At 39.0% G+C, this 22153-nt stretch overlaps 1 protein-coding gene across 1 annotated transcript; it reads left to right on the plus strand.

The window, feature by feature from the left end:
* The first annotated feature begins 1189 nt into the window (after positions 1-1189).
* SKA1 (spindle and kinetochore associated complex subunit 1) lies at positions 1190-21687 on the plus strand. The gene is made up of 7 exons (XM_062599967.1): positions 1190-1261; positions 2306-2407; positions 3619-3743; positions 7281-7372; positions 9629-9766; positions 15336-15505; positions 21061-21687. Exons 2-7 carry the CDS (start codon positions 2320-2322, stop codon positions 21207-21209), a joined length of 762 nt encoding a protein of 253 aa, XP_062455951.1. The 5' UTR covers positions 1190-1261; positions 2306-2319; the 3' UTR covers positions 21210-21687.
* Positions 21688-22153: the final 466 nt, after the last annotated feature.

A 22153-nucleotide genomic window follows, 5' to 3' on the forward strand; every position in this document is an offset into this window, starting at 1 on the left:
TGTAAAAACAAAGTGGGGAACAGCAGGCACAGGAGTTGGGTAGAAGATAACCAGGAGGATGGGAAGAGGAACGGGTGCTTCCCGAGGGAATGATAAGCCAGAACACTGGAGTTGGCAGGGGCTGAGACAACCTATGAAGATGGGACGGGAGCGGGAGCATGCGTTTCTGACAGGGAATCCCAGTTCTCATGCAGAACGCCAAGACGTGGTGGCCGAAAGGGGAAGAGCAGCTTGGTTAGAAGCTCTCTGTCCTCTGTGTGCAAGGACATAGTCCAATCCTGAGAAGCTCTGGGGAAATAACCAGCAACATGAATGTTTTTGTTGTGTGTGGCTCAGCCTAAGAAACAAACGCTAAACGGAGATAATGACAGAATATTTGGGCCAACCTGCAAGAGAAGGTAAGAAATTGTGGAGGGGCTGTGGGAGAGGACAGATCATGGATTGCAGCCAAGCTCGGGGGAGGGACGGGGTACAGATGGGTGCTAAGTGCCACCTGGTGCTACTGCGGGAGGCAGTCAGGGTCTCGGATGTCCTGATGCCAAAGACCAGGGAGAAAGAAAGAAAAAAAAAAAACACGTGAGAAGCAGGCAGGAAACAGAGCGAGGACAGCCTGTATTTATGGCATCTTTTATCCCTCAGGCATCATCAGGTGGTCTGGGAAATACTGCACATGAATCTGCTCCCACATATGCATTATTCTCTGTGTTACTGCTCCTGAAAATAATCAACAGGGAGGAAAAAAAAGAAAACAGAAGGTTTACGGTCAGATTTTAATGTAACTCTTCTTCAGTAGCAAATGCAAACCACCCTAGCAGCCCTGCACCAGAGAGCCGGCAGCGCTAAAAACCTTTAGTTCTTAAAGGTTATGTGGATTCACCGCGCCCACCTGGCGGCATGGAAAGGGTCAGCCGAGGAAAGGTGAGCGTGAACGGCAGACGGGAGCCTCCACGCCCGCTGCCGGCTAACCGCCTCTGCAAAGAAAGCGGCGCCGCCGCTTTCCCCTCAGCGCTTCCCGCCCACTGCGCGCAACGGCTGCGCCGGGGCCTTCTGCGCATGCGCCGGGGCCTTCTGCGCATGCGCCGCGCCGCTGGGGCGTTAACGGCCGGCGCGTTTGAACCAGGCGGCGGTTGAGGGTGGCGGCAGCTGGAGCTCTCTGGCCGCGGTTTCGGCGTCTCCTTCAGGCCGGTGGGGAGCAGGTTTCCTTCGCCGCTTCTTCCTTTTCTTTCCCCCTCCACCGAAGGGGGTTCTGGTCGCCGCTGTGGTGAGAGCGGGGCAGGGGCAGGGAGGTTGTGAGCCCTCTTCGATAGAGCCATTATCCCTCTCCCCTTGTAAGAGCTAACTTTTTTTATTATTTCTTATTTTATTAAGTTATGAATACTCTAAACACGGAAGCACTTGCACTGTATTAGAATCTAAGCCCAAACAGATATCAGATTTATTAGATAAATTTAGTAGGCAAAAAACACTGGTCTGCACTACCTTTCTGTAAGTAAGTGGGATATCGGCAGCAAGATGTCAGAAATGCACAGGTGTCACGTGAGAATAAGATAATAAGCAGATAACTAATTTAGCAAGCTTGTGCTAGTTCAGAGTATTTAAAAACTAAAAGCAAAACAAAAGCTTTATTTTCAGATATTCTTTCCCCGCTAGAGGGAGCTTGTGCAAGTTCTGTGAATTTAAGAATTGTTAGAAGATTAGCTCCTTTAAACTGAGGCTTATTGTAGCATGTTTGGGGAGGATACATTTCAACAACTTTGTTTTTCTCAGTTATTTTCTAACAGCTTAAATACACTCATACAGGACTAATCAGCATACAGTGATACTTCTTGTGCTCCCAGCTTCCATAAGGTGTTAGCATGGAAGTAGTTCCTTTAGTTCCTTGTCTTTAAAAATTATTTAAATATCGATCATCTGGTGCAATCTCTCAGAGAGCCTTATAGCAATAGTTTATATAAATCATACTTCTTTACTACAGTAAATCTCTAACTTATACAGAGGTAAACCCCTTGATGCAGGCACAACCATGTTCATGGGAGTTCATTATATTGATATTGGACTCCATTTATTTACTGAATTTGGGCATATCACTTACATAGTCTAGCGTCAGTTGCTTTATCTTTCCTGTCCTATTTGCAGTTTGGTAAAGTAAATAGTAGTTACTCTATATTTATGGTTTCAACTAAGTTTCTCTTTGCTTCTTTGACAGATCAGGATCCACTTTAAAATTCTGCTTAAATGCTTAATGTTGGATGTGTAGGTCTTTAAAATTACTGCTTTTTTTTTTTTTTTTTTTTTTTTTTTGTAGGACAGTAGAGGAATATGGCTTCTTTAGATCTGGAAGATTTATGCTTGCACATCAACATGAAGATTTCAACTATCAAAAAGACTCTCCAGTTAAGAAACATAGGTAACAGAAATTAAGAGTAGGTTTTGAGTTGGATTTAGTGTGTTCTTATATAGAGAGAAATGTGCCTGAAAAGGTCAAGGGGTTTTCCAGGCAGGGCTGGAGATCTAAATGCCTGCCTTGAGGAGCTATTAGTAGTAGTGCAGAACTGTGGAATGTTTTTTGGCAGTAGTAATCATTATTGTTCTTACCTTGACTGTGTGGGTTTTTTTTCTCCCAAAAAACAATTGTGTAATTTTGAGAATACTACTCCTTAGTTTAGTGTTAATGGAAAGTGTCAGTCTTCCCTACACATCCTTGCAGGAAATGGGGATGCTCTGATTAGGCAAGGAATGAAAATGATAGGTAATTCTACTAAACTATTAGAAGTGAGCAAGGGTGGCAAAATGAGAGCATCGTCAGGGAACTAGAGGCAGGTGCGCAGCAGAGGACTTGGACTAAGTGAGAAGATACTCCTCTGAGAAACTTAGAGACAGGTGGTTAATATACTGTATACTCTGTATACTTCGTGGGAAAAGTTCCAGGTGAGAGAAGAAAAATATCTTAATGAGTACATTAAACCTAATTACAAAAATATGCAAAGGAACTGATGGAAGTTTATACAGGCGCCTCTTCTAATGTTCCAGGAGTGGCTAGTTGTGATGTAAACACACTGTGGGTAACAAATTTAACTGATGTACTGCAATTAATATTAATATTTTAGGCTCATCTTTTAACATTTCTTAGGCACAAATAGATGTTACATAGCGTCATAGAAATATTAGTTGAAAGTGACATCTGGTCTAACTCCTTGCTTGAAGATGACCCTCCTTGAAGAGGACAACAGTACCTTTCTAGCTCTGCTGAGCAGAGGGTGGTGGTGCTGGAGAACAGGGTGCACCAGGTCTAGCAGCTGTGGGAGCCAGGTTTCATTTAAGCTGTGGTGGTTGTAGAAACAGCCTAGTGCTTTTCAGCATCATAGCAGAGAGGAGCCTTTACTGCTGCAGCAGCTCTGAAGTCTTATTTGGCAGTATGCAGCAGAGAGTTGACAGACCAGAAAATATTTCTGCTTCTCCTGCGAAGATATGGTGGTTGGAGAAGATGATAAATTTTTGTGGGCAATCAGTATTTGTGGGAGGGGAGAGAAATGTGGTTTTGTTTTTGCAGTGATGGTGGTTTGTCTTTTTGGATTTTTTTTTTTTTTTTTTTTTTGCTTAACGTTCTTTTCTTGACAGGTCAAGAACCATCATTGAAATCTATGCTCTGTAAAATAGGACATGAGATGGTTCTCCTAAATGATCTCCTGAATAAAATGGAAATGGAAGTTCAGCAGCAAGAAAAACTGAACAATTTACTCAAGGTAGTCCTTTTTTCTTTTGTAAAATATTGAAAGATTCAAAAATCTTTGACAAGTCCCAAGTCCCTGAGTGTTCTTTTGTAGATCTGATGTGATACGTTTGGATTCAAGAAGCTGCTTACAAGTGTAAATGTGTCTTGGTTGCAACAGTGATGTTGTGATCACTGTTAGTGCAAATCATACCAGAAGACATTGGATCAGATTTTTCTTTCCTAAACAGTTCAGAAATAATGTTATTTGTAAAAAGAGGAACTTTTTCAGGAATCACTTTATTCTTTTACAGAGAGAAATCTGCTGAATTAGGATGGGAAGAGTATGTAATCACCCACATGACCGAGACCAAACTCAGAATTCAGTTGACGTGTTGTGCACTCATTTTAAACCTTGTTGCCAAGAATTTTCTTCCAGTGGCAGCTTTTGTCCCTTCTATTAACAAAATACGAACTAGACTGTCTGCAGACTGTATTCCTGATTCATGCTGCAGAATTCAATTAAGTGGCTATGCTGGTGACCTTTTGGTACTTTAGTGCTTTTGTAATGGTTATAATTCTGTTATGACAATGCTGTTGCATCTGCTTTTCTTAAATTTCACTGTTAGTCAAACTGAGTAGAAGAGAATTAAGTGGAAGTAGTGAAGTACTAAGAAAAAAATCTAGAGATAATAAGGATCAGTGTCAGTCTGCCACCATGTCAGAACTAGTCAATGACACAGAATAGATCGATGAGGTGGATTGAGAACTGACTGAAAGGCAGAGCTCAGAGTGATCAGTGGCAGAGTCTAGTTGGAGGTCTGTAGCTAGTGGTGTCCCCCAGCGGTCAGTACTAGGTCCGGTATTGTTCAACTTATTCATCAGTGACCTGGATGAAAGGACAGAGCGCCTCCTCAGCAAGTTTGCTGATGGTACCAAGCTGAGAGGAGTGGCCAATACATCAGAAGGCTGTGCTGCCATTCAGAGAGACCTGGACAGGCTGGAGAGCTGGGTGAAGAGAAACCTCATGAAGTTCAACAAGGGCAAGTGCAGAGTCCTGCACCTAGAGAGGCATAACACCATGTACCACTATAGGCTGGGGGCTGACCTGCTGGAGAGCAGCTCTGCAGAGAAGGACCTAGGAGTGCTGGGGGATGACAAATTGACCATGAGCCAGGAATATGCTCTTGTGGCCAAGAACGCCAATGGTCTCCTGGGTTGCATTAGGAAGAGTGTTGCCAGCAGGTCAAAGGAGATGATCCTGCCCCTGAACTCTGGGCTCCCCAGCACACGAGAGACATAGAGCTACCGGAGAGAGTCCAGCGTAGGGCTACAAAGATGATCAGAGGGCTGGAGCATCTGCCCTATGAGGAATGACTGTGAGAGCTGGGCCTTTTTAGCCTGGAGAAGACTGAGGGGGGATCTTGTCAATGTATACAAACAGGACCAGACTCTTTTCAGTGGCGCCAAGCGACAGGACAAGGCAACAGGAACAAACTGAACCACAGGAAGTTCCGGCTGAATATGAAGAAGAACTTCTTCCCTGTGAGGGTGACAGAGCACTGGAACCAGGTTTCCCAGAGAGGTTGTGGAGTCTCCTTCTCTGGAGATATTCAAAACCTGCCTGGACGTGATCTTACTGAAAAGTATATCTTTTCACAAGAGTCGCTGGCAGTGACAGCAGAATAAAACTTCTTTAAGCAATCATTTTCTCAGGAAGTGAGGATATCATTCTAGACTGCTGCCAGGTGGAAGGATAAACATTAGAATGAAGCAAAACTGTTTAAAAAAAATTAAATAGCTGTCTCCACAAAACTGTGGTAAAATTCTGGGGAAAATGATATTGTGACGTTAGTGGCAATGTGTCTACATGTTGAGGGCTGTTGATCTAGCAGAAATTATTTGCTCATTTAGGGTTGAGATGTGACATGGCTAATTGTGTCTGTAATATCGTATTTTGATAGTATGCTTCTTTCTGGCAGTTATTTGTCGTTCTGCTAGTGAACCATACTTGGCTTGCATACAACTCTTAAAGCAATTGCGAACATATTTTGTGAGCTCAGAAGGAATCAATGATTCGTAAGGGATGCGTCTGTTTTGTAAGACAAGGTAAATAAATACGATTTGCTGAACAGCAACAAACATTTTTAAAAATGTAACCTCTGAAAGGTTATGCTACTAGTGAAGAGCACTCTTCAAGCATGTGTTTTTTGCGCTTACAAAATTTGGGTGTCTTCCTTCATAATTCCTTGTTACCTTTAGATAAGATGTCTGAGTAGCTTCCTATTCTTTTTTCTTAGGAAGGTATTTCTTCTGCTAGAAGCCTTTGGAGAATCAGAGAACGTTCTCTAGTCCATTGCTTTTTCCTCTTGTTCAAAATCTATCTTTTTGAGCCCAGATAAGAATGGGATACTTCCTGCAATATGCCTGTAGAATCTATTGATAACAATGTGGTTATAGGAGTAGAAGACTAAAGAAGTCACAGTAGCCCATAAAACTCTCACAATTCTTTTTTAAAAAAACTGAGACTTGGAGCAGACTTACTGGAGGATTATTAAGCAGCTCTCCAGCAGAGTGAACACTTAGAAAAACAAGCCGTTCTGCTCTTTGGGGAAAAGCTGACAAGTATCACAGGCAGTAACTGTAAAAGCGCTAAGTTTATTGCAGGTAATGTTGCTCACCTGGAATGATAAAGCCTTGGAGAAAGCATTTGCTTGCTTTGCCTACTGACTCTCCTACCTCATGTGCAGTTGTGCTTTCCAGATAATGGTGTTGTCAGAACTTTTCCTGCAAAAGTAGGGAAGATGACAAGAAAAAGGAAGCAGCAGCACAACCAAGAATCAATGCCTGAAAACTTCATTGCTTTTGTGCTAAAAGACAAAAGAGCTGCTTGTACCAAGATAACCCAAAAGCTTGGCAAAGTGGACAAAGATTGTCAGAGATGCTTGTTAAGTTTAGAGTTCGTGGTGTTCTCTCTTTTCCCCAGTTTGGTAGATATACAAGTCATATAAGCTTGAATGAAAAATCCAGAGCACTACTTTTCAATATTTTTGCATGTTGACGGTGTGTCTTTATAATAATGAATACAGGGGTCTGAATGAGTGGTTCTGGTTTTAGATATATGCAAAAGCTATGGAAACAATATGTTCAATTAGAATATTCTGTCTGTTGTTTTAGTATGTTTTTTCTCTTGCCTTCATTTGTTATGTTTTCTTGAAATTACTTTTGGGAATGTAGATAAGTTTCATGAAGGAAGAATTTTGTTTTCCTACCATTATCACAACCTTTCCTCTGCGCAAACCTGTTAGGGCATATTGTTAAAAATTACTCCTTACCCACTTGGATTTCTCTGACATTTTGAGGATGTGTTCAGAGATGTTCGTGTTTGCTCACTCTTAGCTTTGCTAGTTCCTCTTAGGAAAATTAGTTAAAAAATTGAAATTATGGAGACAGAGCAAACAACATTTGTTAATCAACTTATGAATTATTCTAGCATTGTCCTAATTGTAAAGTGATTTCGTTTGCATCACGTTGATAGTTTCAGATTTCTGAAGTCTAACGTGAATTTCAGGAGCTCCAGAAGTCTGCTGAGAGAGATCAAAATGAAGCACGTCACCTCCTTGAAAATGTTCCTCCTCATCTGCCTAAACCAACTCAGAGCTGGTATGTGACACTTGAGTGTGGAGGTAGCAGGCTGCTGCTGGCAGGTACAGCTGCAGCACTGTACAGCTCTACTCCTTTTATTGGATATTGACAGTGAACTTCTGGGGCCCAGTGCTGTCATATGTGTTGACCTATAGTTTGTTCTAGACTGATCGTTACCAAATACTGGACTTCTGCTAGAGCCTATCAAGTCCCTGAAATAAAACCTGTAAGATACCAATTTGCTCAAATGGAAGCTTCTGGTAGCAGCTGTGATATTATAGTAGAAAGCTAACTCTTCAATAAGTCTGAGCATTGTTCCTTTAGAACTGCAAACATGCTAATTTGATAGTTGCAGTGTCTCTGTGGATGGGTTAGTGATCCAAATTTGGAGTCCTTAGAACTGAATTTCAACACAGCCCTTTCCAAAACCATAAACCAAAAAAATTCTCTAACTCAAGCATCTTGCTGTGGGGACTTGAATTCCAGTTGTGGTGTTTTTATTCCTTCCCCATGGCCTAAAATTTATTTTAGCTAGCGCTGATGTCCATCTACCTGTGAGAGGGCTATACTGAAAAAGCCGTTCAAAATAAAATAGCTGAAGTGAGAGAATGAGACACAAGTATGTGAAACAGAATAGCTCTCTATTAATCAAAAAGCTTCTAAGACATCATAACTGTGAGGAGATTTCTTAGAGTGATCAGCTCCTTCTCTGGCCTGCTGGAATCACCTTTTATTTTTGAGTGATGTGAGTGTATACCAGACAGGGATCTTTTCTAGATTCTAGTGTTTGGAGATGCCAGCCTATGTTTCAATCCTTGTAGCTTGTCAGGAAGCAATGCATTGATCCATTTGACTTCAGTGCTCCCAGTATATGTCTTGAGCCTATGAGCTTTACCCAGTCTTGCTCCTAGTGCCAGAGAAGCCTCAGGCTGAAAACATTACAGGCTTGTTCTGGCAAAGTAAAAACTTAAAGATACGGAAACGAGGTTACAGAAGAGAAAAATTAAATATAATGTTTAGATTCTATGTAAGTGTTCTCAGATGTTGCAATACTGCTTGTATTAAAACTTGGATTAGTTTTAGCTGGTAAAGGGATGATGTGTCCAGGAGTACTTAATCTTCTGAATGCTATATTTTAGATGTGAACCCTTAGTTTGAGAAATGGCCTTCTGAAATATATTCAGAGAACTCTTGTTTCTTTTTAATTTCCTTTTCATTTTCCTGGATTTCAGAATTGCTTTGCTTTGTGGTGGGGCACAGAACAGAGTTTTCCCCTTTTGCTCTGTGTTATGCACCAGACATTTGGGGAGTCCAGCAGGTGGCACTCACTGTCCTCTGCACTGCCGTCATGTTCCACAAAAAGTGAGATGCTAGGCCTGTAGCTGAATATATGGGGCACTGCTTTGCCATTCACTGTCTTGTGCTGTAGGCCTTGTATCTTGAGGGTTGAGACAAAGATTCCTTTTTTGTGGTAAGGCTAGATCAAAGGAGAGTTTCAATTCTTTATAATATGTCATTTTGGTGGCACTTTATTTCTGTTGCACTTTTCATGTCAGTCTTATCCTTGTATTTGATGACAAGACGGCATTGAAATTGGCCAAATGCATCCTTCTCTTTTCTGTCCTGCTACCAATGAGTAGGACAGTAGCTAGGTGGGTGGCTAGCAAACAGTTCAGTGCTCAAGGCCCTGAGCTGCAGGTTTAGAGGAGGGGGTAAATTTATAAGAAGTAGTGTTATAATAATCATTCGAAGCAGGAAATACCTCGGTTTGGGGGTTTTTATTTTTGCATCTTGCCTAAGAGAATCATACAGGCTACTGGATGGTGTTGAGTGAGTTTGTTTCAAAAGATTAATGCTTGAGTCAGGCTTCCCAAGATTTGAACTTGCTTCAAAGAGCTGTGAAGCATTTCAAATCTGCCTTTTAAACCGTAGCTCTATGCACTGGCTCATCTGATAAAATGTAAGGCATCACGTTCTGTGAAATACAGTGATACATTGAATTTTTAACTGCAGTACTGCATTTGGATTGCTTCCAATTCACCTGCTAGCCATCTTTCTTGTAGAGAAATGAAGAGTTGTAATGAAGTCAGCTAAAATACAGCATTTGAAAGTGATTTATTTATTTATTTTTTCAGAAAAGGTCATGAATTGTATTCATCGAGCCTAACAGATTGTTTGGAACTTATCCTGTGATTGAGCAGACCTCGATAACATATTGGTTCTGCTGACTGCTTATCTGCTATTTATACACTTGATATTCATTTGTTTTTACAGCATCACTGGGCTAACGGTGAAATGTGGAGAACAAACAAAAGTCTCAGAACCTGAACGTGCAAAGAAATCTGTAAAAGAGCCAAGATTTATTAAAGAAGCAGCCTTAATAACTGCAGAAGAATTTGAAAATGTTCCTGCGTAAGTAAGCATGTTTTTTTTTTTAGGTGCTATCATGCTATTTTGGGAGACAAACAGATTTGGGAATGTGAACTCTTGCAGAACTGAGACTGACAGAAATATTTTGAAATTTTAATGTTCCACATAATGAATTATCAGGCTGATAGCACCAAATAGTCGTTCTGTGATATGAGGAAACCTGAAAATGAAGCAGACAGAGTTAATTAGGTCATTTTTAATGTATATGTTGGGGAGATTGGAACTAATTAGTTAAAATAAAACTGCTTATCTGAAAAGTCACTGCATTTTATGAACAGAAACATATTAGCTAATAGTTAGGTTCACTATTTGTTTTGAGAACTGACAATGAAATGAGCCATCATCTCATAAGATGAAAGATAAGCCCTGCTCTTAAAAGAAAAAAGGCAAAGATAAGTACTGTTTTAATTGATCTGGCTTTTGGTGTTGGAAAAAGTCAAGTTTTGACTTACCTGTTCGAGACAAGAACAGAAATCAAAGTTGTTAAAAACCCACCTCCCACTGAAATTTTCTGAGTTTCTGGAATAGGAAGCTGTTTTTCTCCCTGCCATCAGGAACTGGTTAATAAGTACCCTTGCTCAAAGGCTTTCATGCAGGAATAACTTTTTCTTAAATGGGATTTTGGGGCAATGACAAATATCTCTGCAAAAATGAGACAATTCCTTTCATGCCTGAGGCCAAACTGTTACCTAAATTCAGAGTTCAGCCTGTGCCCTGACAATTTCAATAAGATTTTTTTTGTGTGTGTGTGTGTCTGTGCATGTTTTTCTTGGGGCTGTGCTTAGAGCTTCCAGAGTTTTCAGGTAAGCAACGTCCATTTTCTCCCACTGATGGCTCAGTGCTAAAATGAAGGCGCGTGAATGTTGAGCTAATAATGAAGTATTCTTTCTGTTACTTCTTAAAAATGCATGTCACTAGTGTTTTTATTCTGCAGGTTACCTACAGTGTTTGTGGTGTTTTATTCCTTTAGGTACTTTTCTCCTAGTACAACTTTGGAAAGGTGAAGCTGGAGTGTGCAGATTCTTGGCCTTTGCCTGTGCTAAGGCAAGAAAAGTAGACCTAGACCATTCCAGCCAAATGTTGTTTTAAACTCCAGTTAAGGCGGTGATCTTCCCTGCTAACTTTCAAGTGTTCTACTATCCCTGAACGTAGAACATTTTCCAATGGTGTTTGTGGGTGGCGAGTATGGAGACAGAGGCTAACTGGATACTACTGTATTCATTGCTTACTTATAGAAAGATTGTATCTTTGACTGTGTTTTATTGTGCTATAGAAATATCTTTATTCAGATGGGGAAAAGCATATTTGATGTCCTGTGGGAGAGACTGGCATGAATTTAAATAGTTCTATTAATCTACCAATATTTTTTGTTATCTAGCAATGTTGTAATATGTGATTGGGGAGTCTACTATGCCTGCAAGTTCACTTACTGTTTAGTCTAATCTAAGCAGCAAATGTTTATAACCCCAGTTTTCTCACACCTAGTATATTCTGCTAGAAGAATCAGAATTTGGTTTACGTCCCAGTTCTCCAGGTCAATCTGCACTAGTTTTGATGTAGGCTTTCTTTTATACCTTCTAGCAATAGTAAGAAGGGATACTACTTTTTTTTTTTTTTTTTTTAAGCTCTGATCCCAAAGCTGTCTGACTTTGATAGCACAGGATTGTGCATATGCTAATTTTATCTGAAAGAGTTAAAGTGCAACTGTATCATTGTGTAGGGGTCTAAATCCCTTATCGGTTTGGTATCATGGGTTCTGCATCAGCTAAGAATCTCATTCCCCAGCTTCCTTTCCACCACAGCTGTGGGAAATTTTTAGCTGAAAGATCTAGGTGTTTTTGCCCTCTTTATGCTGAATGTGGATGGGAATCTATCCCAAATGTCTGTAGGGCAATAAATAGAACATACAGTCTCCAGTGACTTGATATTTTAGAACTCTACAGCAGATATTTAACAAAGGTACACACTGTGTTAAGGTGCAGATATGGAAGTACCTTGCTCAGATAGAATATTCTCACCCAATAAAAAATTTGCAAATTATTTTAACCTTCAAATCTGTTCCAGAAAGGTGTTTTTTTTTTTCCAGGAAGATTATGATATTGGACAGTAGATGTCTCAGTTGACTGAGCAAATTAAAATATTTGCTTTATTCATTTTCAATTTTTTTATTTTTTAAAAATAATATTTTTAGAATCTACACTTGCATTATAGCTCATTTCTCAGAAGCTGGTAACTTGGGGGAATATGTTTCTTTTAGTCTAGGTATTTTTGAGCAGGTGAGGGCTGACCACTAGGAAGATTGTCTTTTTTCCAGTTTTATGTACATAGTAGATCAATATTATGCTTTTCTCTGAAGAACATACTAATGATTGAGGTGGAAAATGTGTGCTATTGAAGGGGCTTCTGTGGATCCAAAAATCAGTTCTGATTTAAAAAAAAAAAAAAAAAAAAAAAGTAGAATTGAGTTTTGAATGTGGTTTTGGTGGAATGAAGCAGACTTGAAATTTATTTCAAGTTCAAAAATCATCCATTTAATTTAGATTTATCAACTTTATTATATTTTTATATTAATATATGGACTGAACTAAGTGACAACAATTGTCAGTTTGTTAGCCATAGCTGGATAGAAATATGAGAGGATTGTGGAACAGCTTGAGTTTGTGCATAACTATAGGGATCACGTAGAATAAAAACTGCGGACACTTTGGGCAGCATTTAGTTTTAGATGAAGGCACCTACATTTATGTATCTGTGAGACAGACATCTCTGTTCACTGAGTGCCTCAGCCCCTCTAATATCTTAATATCTAATCAATACAATCAGTCAGTAAAGCCAGAAAACAGCTCGGCTGCCAAGGGTGTGTTTTGGTTGCTGAATCATAGGTGTCTAGTGCCATTGAAGATGCTTTGGCATGTCCTGCCAGGTTTTTAGTTACTGCATATTCTGTAGCTGCTATTATCTGCTAGCCCCATGTGAGCATCCTGAATGCTTGAAGGCATCTCAGAAAGCACTGGGTTCTTAGCTTTAGGAGAGGCAATCCTGCCTCTCTCTTTCTACTTTGGGATGAGCTGAGTTGTCTCCTGGCTTTGTTGACTGTATTGGCTATGTCTGCACTGATAGTGGGAACATAGGAACATAAATAAGGTCATTTTACACTTTGGACCTTAATCCTCATAGTTTACAGATTTCTCCATGGCTTTTTGAAAAGGGTGAGGACCACAGATAGAGCAATAAATTGCAGTTCATGTATGTAGACAGAGTACTTCTATAGTTATGGGTAGTGTTACTCATTTACGCTGAATGTGACTGCGTTTCAGGGGTGATGGTGCGCTCTTTTACTTTAAACATTGTTACGAATGCAAAGTAGAGTATTTTATAAAAATGGCTGCGCCTCCAACTTTGAATCTGGATTAATCAAAATACGAATAAAGTTGGAAGCTAAACTTGTTATCTAACATTGTGTTGATCTATCTGCATAGTTTTTTGGATGGATCTACTCTGCAGGGTTTTGCATGACAAGATAATAGGATTAATCTGTAAAATACCAATTGCCTTTTGTGCTTAGTTGCTAAAGATTCTGTAGTATTTTTACTACTGCCATGCCTTTTCTGATTCCTATTAAATTCAAGTTACAAACCACAGCGTGTTTGTATTTATAGCAGGGAAAACAATGATCTTAACTGACTGGCTACAAATAACTTGGTGGTAAGTCAATTTGAAATCAGAGCAATTACTTTGATTTCAGGGATTCCAAGATATCTAGTGCAGATTTTTTTTTCCTTTTCTTTTTTTCCCCCCCCAAATAGTGATTATTTTAAAAACCACAACAAGCACTTCCTTTTGGTTGCTAGCTGTAGAACGCCAACCCACATTATATTTTAGAATATTGAATTTTTAATTGATTAGCTACTTGTGCTTTATATTCTTTGCAAGAATTTCAAAAATTGAGTTTTTGCAGTCAGATTAAAATGAAGGAACAATTTCTTGTCCACTGATCTCTTCAGTCTTACTGCCTTACAGCTTTTAGTCATCTGACAGATTGGGAAAAAAAAACATTAATTTTTAATTTTAATACTTTTTAGTGTTACACTAAATAGAATGTATATAGTTTCACGCACCTGCAAACTGGTACTGAACCAAACACAAACAGAGGACAGATGTTGCTTTTCTGTAAATCTGTTTGAAGAAAGTTGGAAGTGAAAATGATACGTTGGGATAGGGTTGCTGTATATTCGATTGTGGAAGCTCTAAGGCAGTTGCTTATGTTCAGTGAAATTGGTTTATATTGGGGTAATACCTTAAAACAGCCTAAATGAGTTGAAGTAAGAAAGCTTAAAGTCATCTCAGCCTCTCCGTCCCTCTCTGTGTACAATATTCCCATTGTAAGGTGAATTGGAGCATAAGGGAAAGGTATCCAAGCTACCCGAGTTCTGTATTTGTAGGTCCCTGGAACATGATACCATGCCATGCAGGATTCCCCTGTTCAACAATCTAAGCATGTTAGCCTTGCACTGCACCTGTGATATAATACCCATTTTAGCATGTGAATGCTCTGATGAAACTAAGCTCTGTAACAGGGCAGTAAGGCTTCATTTTCCCTTTTTTTGAAAATAGTAGTAGCAGCAAAATGCTTTTCACTGTGCCAGCCAAGTTTAAAAGGAGTAGGCTGATTTCTGGAGGCTTTGTTCTGTGTTTTAGAGATCAAAGGTGATTCTTTCTAACAAGAGAATGGCAGCCTTGTTTTTTCAGGCTTACCAAAATAACAGGCATTTAATGTTCTGAGGAGAAAAAAAAATTGTTGCCATTTCTCTGCATTGTATTTTTTACTTTTTTTGTGTGTGTGTGATAATGATTTAGTGCTATGCAGGGGTGAGTGCATTTAGTTCGTGAGAATGTTGCAGCAGGGCAGAATGCAGGGCTTTTCCTTATGGTATTTGTTTATGTTCTACTGTTTGTTTCAAACATGTCATTGGAAAATATGCAATAACATCTGAAAAATTACCAAAACAAACAGTTTAACTGCTTTATTTTAAATCCTAAATTTAGCCTAGACTTTTATTGTAGTGATATATTTTTTTTTCAAATTGCTTCCCAGTTTGTAGCTTTGTAGTCTATTTCCTTTCCTGGAATATGTCTTTACACTTATAAATACAGAATAACCTTACTTGCAAATACTCTACTCTTCTAATATTTCCACATCACTTTGTTTTTATCTTCTTGTGTTTCCTGTACCTCTAGGCTGTTGTCAGCAAATACTATTATTTTGATACTAGTTTTATGAACTTCTCTGATGACTCAGAAAAGGATGATGGTACTGTAGAACTTCTGTGCCTATATAGTTAGGTGGGCTGTACACTAGAAGAAGAAAAACCCTGGTATTTCTTCAAAAAAACAAAGGAATGCCAGCAAGTTAAAACACAGATTCATTAACACAAAGCAGAAGAAACAGTCTCTACCTAGGAATACTACGTCCAACTAGGACTTGGGAAAGAAAAATAAACACAGCGCTTCAGAAACTTTATTGTTAACCATTTATTTATTTATTTATTAGGTACATGAGAGGTCGTTTAACGTATGATCAAATTAATGCAGTGGTTCAAGACATGAACAAGGCCGTGGTTAGCAAGTACAGGATCCTCCATCAGCCATTAAAATCTATGAATGCAGCTGTCAGAAATCTCTACCACAGATTCCTGGAAGAAGAAACTAAGGATACAAAAGGTATCTCTTACATTTGTTAACACGAAACTCGTAGCATGTGGATGTTGCAATGCAAGTATAAAACTACTCGAAAAGAGCTTAGATGACTTATGACAGTAGACGCTTTTCATGTTATGGTTCAACCTGAAGCATCTCATTTTCAGAAAACAGACCATCAGTGTGTTTTGAAAGTTGGTAGTCTAATTTGTGGGAGTTCCTTAAAAGCATCAGTTTTGAAAAACTTTGGAAATCCTGCTGCAACTAATTCTCAGATGGGGAACAGAAAAACACAAAACAATCTGTAGACTTAAAAGGGCTTTCCCTTCCTTCCCACCAGGGATGCCACAGTCTAAATCAGACTTGGCCCTGAACAGTTTCTGTTCCCTCTGGAGACATCAACAATGCTTTGGCAGCCCAAAGCAATGAACTTTCATTTTGGCTTTATTGACTGAAGAGGGTAGTTCTCCCTTTGATATAAATGAAGGAGAATAAAAATGAGATCCATCTCCACATAGTATTCTAGACCACAAAGGCGATAAATACGTTTACTTTGGAGTACTGGATTGTCACCACGATTGCAACAGGAGTCTAGTTTATTCATGCCTTTTTTGTACTACCTTAATATCCTGTCTCCTGAGCTAGTAATAACAGAGGAATGGGTGACAATGGTAAAACAGTACCTAAAATATCAGCATTGTTTCCCAAATAATTTTAAATGAAATCCTGCTGGGGACTGGCCAGCATCAATGGTTATTTATATCTGGATAAGGACACAGGTTCTGTACCTGCAACAGTGCCACAGTAGCTTATCGAAGGCTCAGACTAGTTAGCTGTTAAGACAATAGGCTTTCTGCCTGACCTCCTGTTTAAGAACCATGGCTAGATAACGGCTTCATCTCATTGCAAGACCTTGTAGCTCTTGTTTTCCTACTCCTTTGCTACATCTTGACAAATGTTTAGCTCATCTAGTACCTGCTGCAGAATTTGCATCCTTCGGAGACAGGGTGATGTAATCTTGCACTAGGCACTGCTTATGAGACTCTAGATGAGGCGATATAATTTAGGAACAAGGATTATTATTTTGACTGAATAGTTTCCCAATAACTTTTGATTCCTTTATCTAGTTTGAAAGCATGTCATTTTCACTGTGCATTCTGAAGGTTTTTGCTAAAACACACGTAAGTTTTAATCTGGAATTGCTATGAATAAACTTGGTAACCAAACTGAATGAATTGAGTTTTCAGCTTTTAAGCTAGAGTGGACATCAGCTATTTTAAAAACTTAATCTAAAGTTGGAAAAGGTAATCAGTCATCCCACAGTGGCTTTGTGGAAGAGAAGGCTATCTGTGTATCCTAAGAATTTGTCCTGCCTCTAGAAGCATAAAGGAGCATAATTGCACCGAAATGTCTGTCTGTTTCAATTTACAAGCTGGTCATATCTTACAGGTTCATTTTGCACAGATATGTGACACTGTAAATCTCTAATATTAGAATCTACTTTTGGACATTCCTTTCGAGTACATATATATAATCTATTCCTGGAAGGGGAGTACTGTGTATGTCTAGCTTGGAGATGTCCCTAGAATGCCCTTATATTTCCAAGTTCAGACATAGCGTGGAGCAAACTCCCTTCTGTCTCACCAAAATAGAACTCTTAGACATCATCTTGATACCTGCTTCTCAATTTCTGCTGTTAACAGACTGTCCTTAGCATTCACTGTATACCAAAAAGTCACCTTATGCGATACTAAAACTTTATTTTCTTTACTTTGGATTATCCATGATCAAGATTGTCTCAATGTTGTGGCATCATGACAACACAACTAGCTGCTAGATTTCAAATGTGACTCATCTGCCGGGAGGGAGTTCTGAGACTATGGGCATGCCTAATATGTTTTTTTATTTTGAGAGCTACGGGACAAACTTGTCAGATGAAAGTCAATGTTGTAAAAGACTTTAATAAAAGCATACCAAACACATACAACTAGACTATCTCGTAAAACTGGCCTCTAATTTGGGCTCAAATAGAGTTCAGTAGACAAAATTTGCCTCAATCTAATGATGGTGCTTACTAGTCTGAGATATCTTAAAACAAAAGCAGTTGAATTTTGGATTCTGATAATAGTTTTAAACTAAAGTCCACAGAGAAGGAAAAGGTGAGTCAAAACCACAGAAGGAATTCCTGGGTGGAAACAAATGTCAAAATATTGACAGTTTGGTCTGTGGAGCCATGAAAATGGCAGAGCTGAAGGAGTGTATAGGTATGGGTCCTGTCAATCCCTGGGGTTTAGTGTCAGTGTTCTCGGTGCTGTGATGGCCCAGGATGATTATGGGACTCAAAGTTCTAGCAATGCAATGCTAATGGGTGACCCTTTTGTACATAACAAGTGTACCGTTCTGCTAAGGAGGTAGCTGAAAGAGAGAAAGACACATCAAGGTGTTGACAGAAAATAGCTCTATTTCAGTGAGATGTACTTGTCTGTAAGTTACTTGTCTACTTGACAGTTGTTAGGTGTCATTAGTGTGCAGCTTTGAATATTGTTAACCTACAATAAACTTTTTGGTTTAACTGTCACTGCCCTTGGGGCAATAGTAAGGAATTTAACCCATAGCTATAAGAGAGGTTAAATGCCAGAACATCCTTCCTATGCTTGGAATGCTGTTTAATCTGTGTTGTGGTCCTCGGCAGCATCAGTTGCAATGAGAGCACCATTCTAGACACTTGAGAAAGGTACCACTAATTAGAGAATTTTCTGTCAGAGAATGTTTTTTTTGTGTATATGAGACTGTTGAGACTTTTAATTCCTTCAAGTAGCTGAGAGCCATTCTTCATTTTCTTGTTTATGTTGGAGAGTTCAGTTATGAAACTAGGACATTTAGCATCTGAGAGGTTGCTTTTTTTTGTATGTGACTAATCATCTAGAAAGTTTAGAGAGAGGTCTGGCAGCCTGACAGACAGCTCTTATTTGATCAGCACAAAATGATTAAATGTCTTTATCCATTGCATTTTTCAGGATGAGGTTGTGCAGTCATTGATTTGTTTGCTTAAATTTCTACTGTTAGTGTGTGTTTAGGATTCCCACTGTTTCTCAGCCTGGGCTGGTTGCCAGCTGACCTGTTCCTCTGATTTCAAGATGAGCAAAGATGCTGTCTAGGTTGTCAGAGTGTTTTCCCACTGAGTAAGGTGATTTAGTAAGTTAGTTTAGTTACTTCTTTAGTGCATGGAGTTGTTATTTCCAACCAAACCATGATCTTTTAACCAGCTTTGTTTTGTCAATGAATGACACATGGTTATGCTGAATGTTGCTGCCCTGAATTCTGGGCAAACATTAATCAGTGCAGAATATGATTTTTCTAAAGACACACTGTTTCTACCTAGTTGTGTAACTGGTATGTGGAGTATCCCTGGGTTCCTAGTACTTACAACAACTTGCCTTTTTTAGCAGCAGATCTCTGTTGGGAGTGCACCATTTTGGTATATTACTCTATTACTAGAAATTACAAATCCTCTTCTTCCATCTGTAGTTACATTTTTTTTAAAAGTGTTTTATTTATGTAGGACTCTTCCTACCAGTAATGAAACTTTTCCACATCTTCTCCTCTGTATATGAATTTGACAATGTTGCAAGCTCCCAGCAGTTTCCAGTGTAGCCCTGTTTTGGGGAAATCTCCAAGCTTTTGACAGTTTTACTGTGTCTGGGAGATTCTACTTCCTATTAGATTTCTGTGTCACCAGCTCTCAAAACAGCCTTTCTTTGTGTGAGAAAGTGCAACTTGTTATGCTTTGGATTTATCTGAGCAACACATTGTGGCACCATGCCCTATGATGGGCATTCTAGGGCGTCAGTTTTAATGACTGTCATGTTTTTGGACATACCTTTGGAATTCAGTGTGTCCTGTTAGATGACTTGCAAGATGAGATTTAAAGATAAAATAATGTATTACTTAAAACACAAACTTACCTGTGTAAGCATGTTTTTTTAAAAAAAAAAAAAAAAAAAAAAAAAAAAAAAAGCCTTCCTGGCAGCTTCAGTTTAACAGCTAACATCAGCTACTTCTCCAGGGTTAAACTGGAAGCTGTCTTTCTCAATAAAAACAAGAGTCATACCATCTTAAGTTATCTAGGATGATGCTGCCTCTGCCTCACTGCTAAGGTAAAAGGAGGAGGAGAAAGGTTGCCCTCCTTTTTCCAAGCTAGAGCTCCTTTAACCTTGCTAACTTGTTTCCTGCAAGATTGAGAAGCATGATCCTGTGGAAGGATATATTATTTCCTTCTACTTACTCTCCTTAAGGATAATTGTATGTTTCATTCTCATACCTTAATTAGTACATTCTCTGGTTTCAGGTTGCTTTTCTTTGTTACTTCCTGTAATATTATATAAGGTTTTATTAAATGTACAGTCATTTTACTAGATATATAATTATTTCCCCTCTGAACAGCGTAAAAATACTGAATATAAGATCACAGTGGATTTAGGAATGGAGCACTTGGAACAACTTCCTTCCTTCCTTCCTCTTGTGTGTACTGTTCACTTGTGGGGATTTTATCTTGGGATTCTGTTGCAGGAATTTCAAATGCTCTAGCTCTAGTTCAGGCCTTGGTTTCTTATAAGCACTTGATAATGAGAATTTCCTTTTTGAAGTAATCAACTGTGAGAATGGAGGGACTGCCAGCTCCAATGGAGAACCTTTCTTATGCCATATTCTTAGACAGACAGAGAAAGGATGCTGTTCCAAGCAGTTTTTTTCTTACATTGTCTTAATTTAATTAAGCATTATTGTTCCCCAAATCAGATAGAAATCAGAGGAGAGGTGGGCTGCATAGCTTTGTATGCAGGGCTCTGTCCTTTTATTTGCAAAGGACCAGTTCTTGAACTTTAATGCTTGCTGGGAGACCACCATCACACCACGTGTTATTTCGGAGACCTGCCAAGCAATCACTTGGTATTCAAGTTATGCTACTACTGAACTCTCTTCTGTGATTGAAACACCGAAGTGTGATGCCTTTCTTTGTGAAGTTGTGCTGTGATCCTTAAGCAAACCCTGAGCATCTATTTTCTTTTGCTCAGGTCAGTGCTTTGTGTGTCACTAAGTAGGATATGTATGGGCAAGCACTGAAAGAGAAGTTCACTGACTGTTAGTCGTCAAGGCTGTTTTTGATGTGCTGTCCATTTACGTTCTGCTGTCCGCATCTTGCAGTACACTGGAGTGCCTTCTGTCTGGACTCTAGTGCTGGTCCCAGGTGGTGTTTGGGGCTGCTGCATACTTTATACCCCAGTAGAAGAGCATGGATTATTGGAGAGGTTTTAGTAGATACAGCTGACAACAGACTGGCCTCATTGAGTGAAGCTTTGGGACATAGCAGGTTAGTTGCACTTAATATAAAGGTTCGTAATTCTTCCTTTTGATGACAAAATTGGAATGTAGGACAAAGTTCTTGAAATGGTGTGAGGTCATCCTACTGCTGAATATGTTTTTGTTAGTATGTGGACTTCTTAGATCGGATTGTTACTTTTGAAGTGCTAAATGTATCCTACAACATGATTTCTATATTAAGGTCACTATTTGTTTTCTAGGTGAATTCTTTATTGTGGAGGCTGATATCAAAGAGTTCACTCAGCTGAAGGTGGATAAGCGCTTTCATAGCATCCTCAATATCCTGCGTCACTGCCAGAGAGTGAGAGAAGTCCGTGGCTCCCGACTTGTGCGCTATGTCATCTGCTAGAGAGTTTCCTGGACTCTGCCTGTGCAAGATATGGAGGGCTAAAGCGTTTTGAGATGCAGACATGTTATATTGTCTGCAGAGAGATAGTATGTATTGGCATTCCCATTCAACTCCCCTTTTTCCTATAAGGTGGTAGTGGAAAGGAAAAATTCTCTCTTCTAAATTAGGATTGGAAATATTAAATGACCTTGAAGTATTTTAGTTTTGTTCTACAGACTTGAAAAACTACTGTCTTTTGGTAAATTACAAATTCAAAACAGATGCTCAATTGACACACACCTGTGTTTACAGGTGGTTTTAATCATGTTTTCATGCCAGTACTGCAAGTTCTGTTAATCTTCTTTTTCTTTTTGTTTGAGATGGAGATTATATTTAAAACTGTGTCATTACTCAAAGGAAGCATTTGTGTGGGTTTTTTTTCTTTTCCTCTAATGCCTCAAACCAATTTCCAGATTTCCTTTTCTTAATCTTTTTCTTCTTATCCTAATTGTATGTTTTGAAGTTTACTACATCACTTGAACAGGAAGATCTGAAGTAGTTTAAACATTTCCAGACTGATGTTTGGTAGTTCTGCTAGCCATATGGTTTTCATACTTCATTATGCAGCCAGATTTTTTGCTCAGTCCTATCCCATTAGAATTGAAGCAGTAGACCAGTGGATTTTAACTGAAGATGTCGACTTCACTTATTTTTACTGATTAAACTCTTTACAGTTTTTATTACAGAAGATTGCATTCAGAAATCTTATTACTGTAGTAAATTCTAGAGTAGAATGGTTGTGATAAATTTCAACTGCAAAATTGTTTTGACAAGAAAAATTATGGTTTTTTTCTTTTGTGAGACTGTACTGGTTGTTATACTAACCAACTTACTTAAAATACCTTGTGTTGTACATTGTCAGCAATAATATGGATGAACAGAAAACTCTGAATGAATTTTGAACC

The sequence above is a fragment of the Rhea pennata genome, chromosome Z (genome assembly GCF_028389875.1).
Source record: "Rhea pennata isolate bPtePen1 chromosome Z, bPtePen1.pri, whole genome shotgun sequence".
Classification (NCBI taxonomy): domain Eukaryota; kingdom Metazoa; phylum Chordata; class Aves; order Rheiformes; family Rheidae; genus Rhea; species Rhea pennata.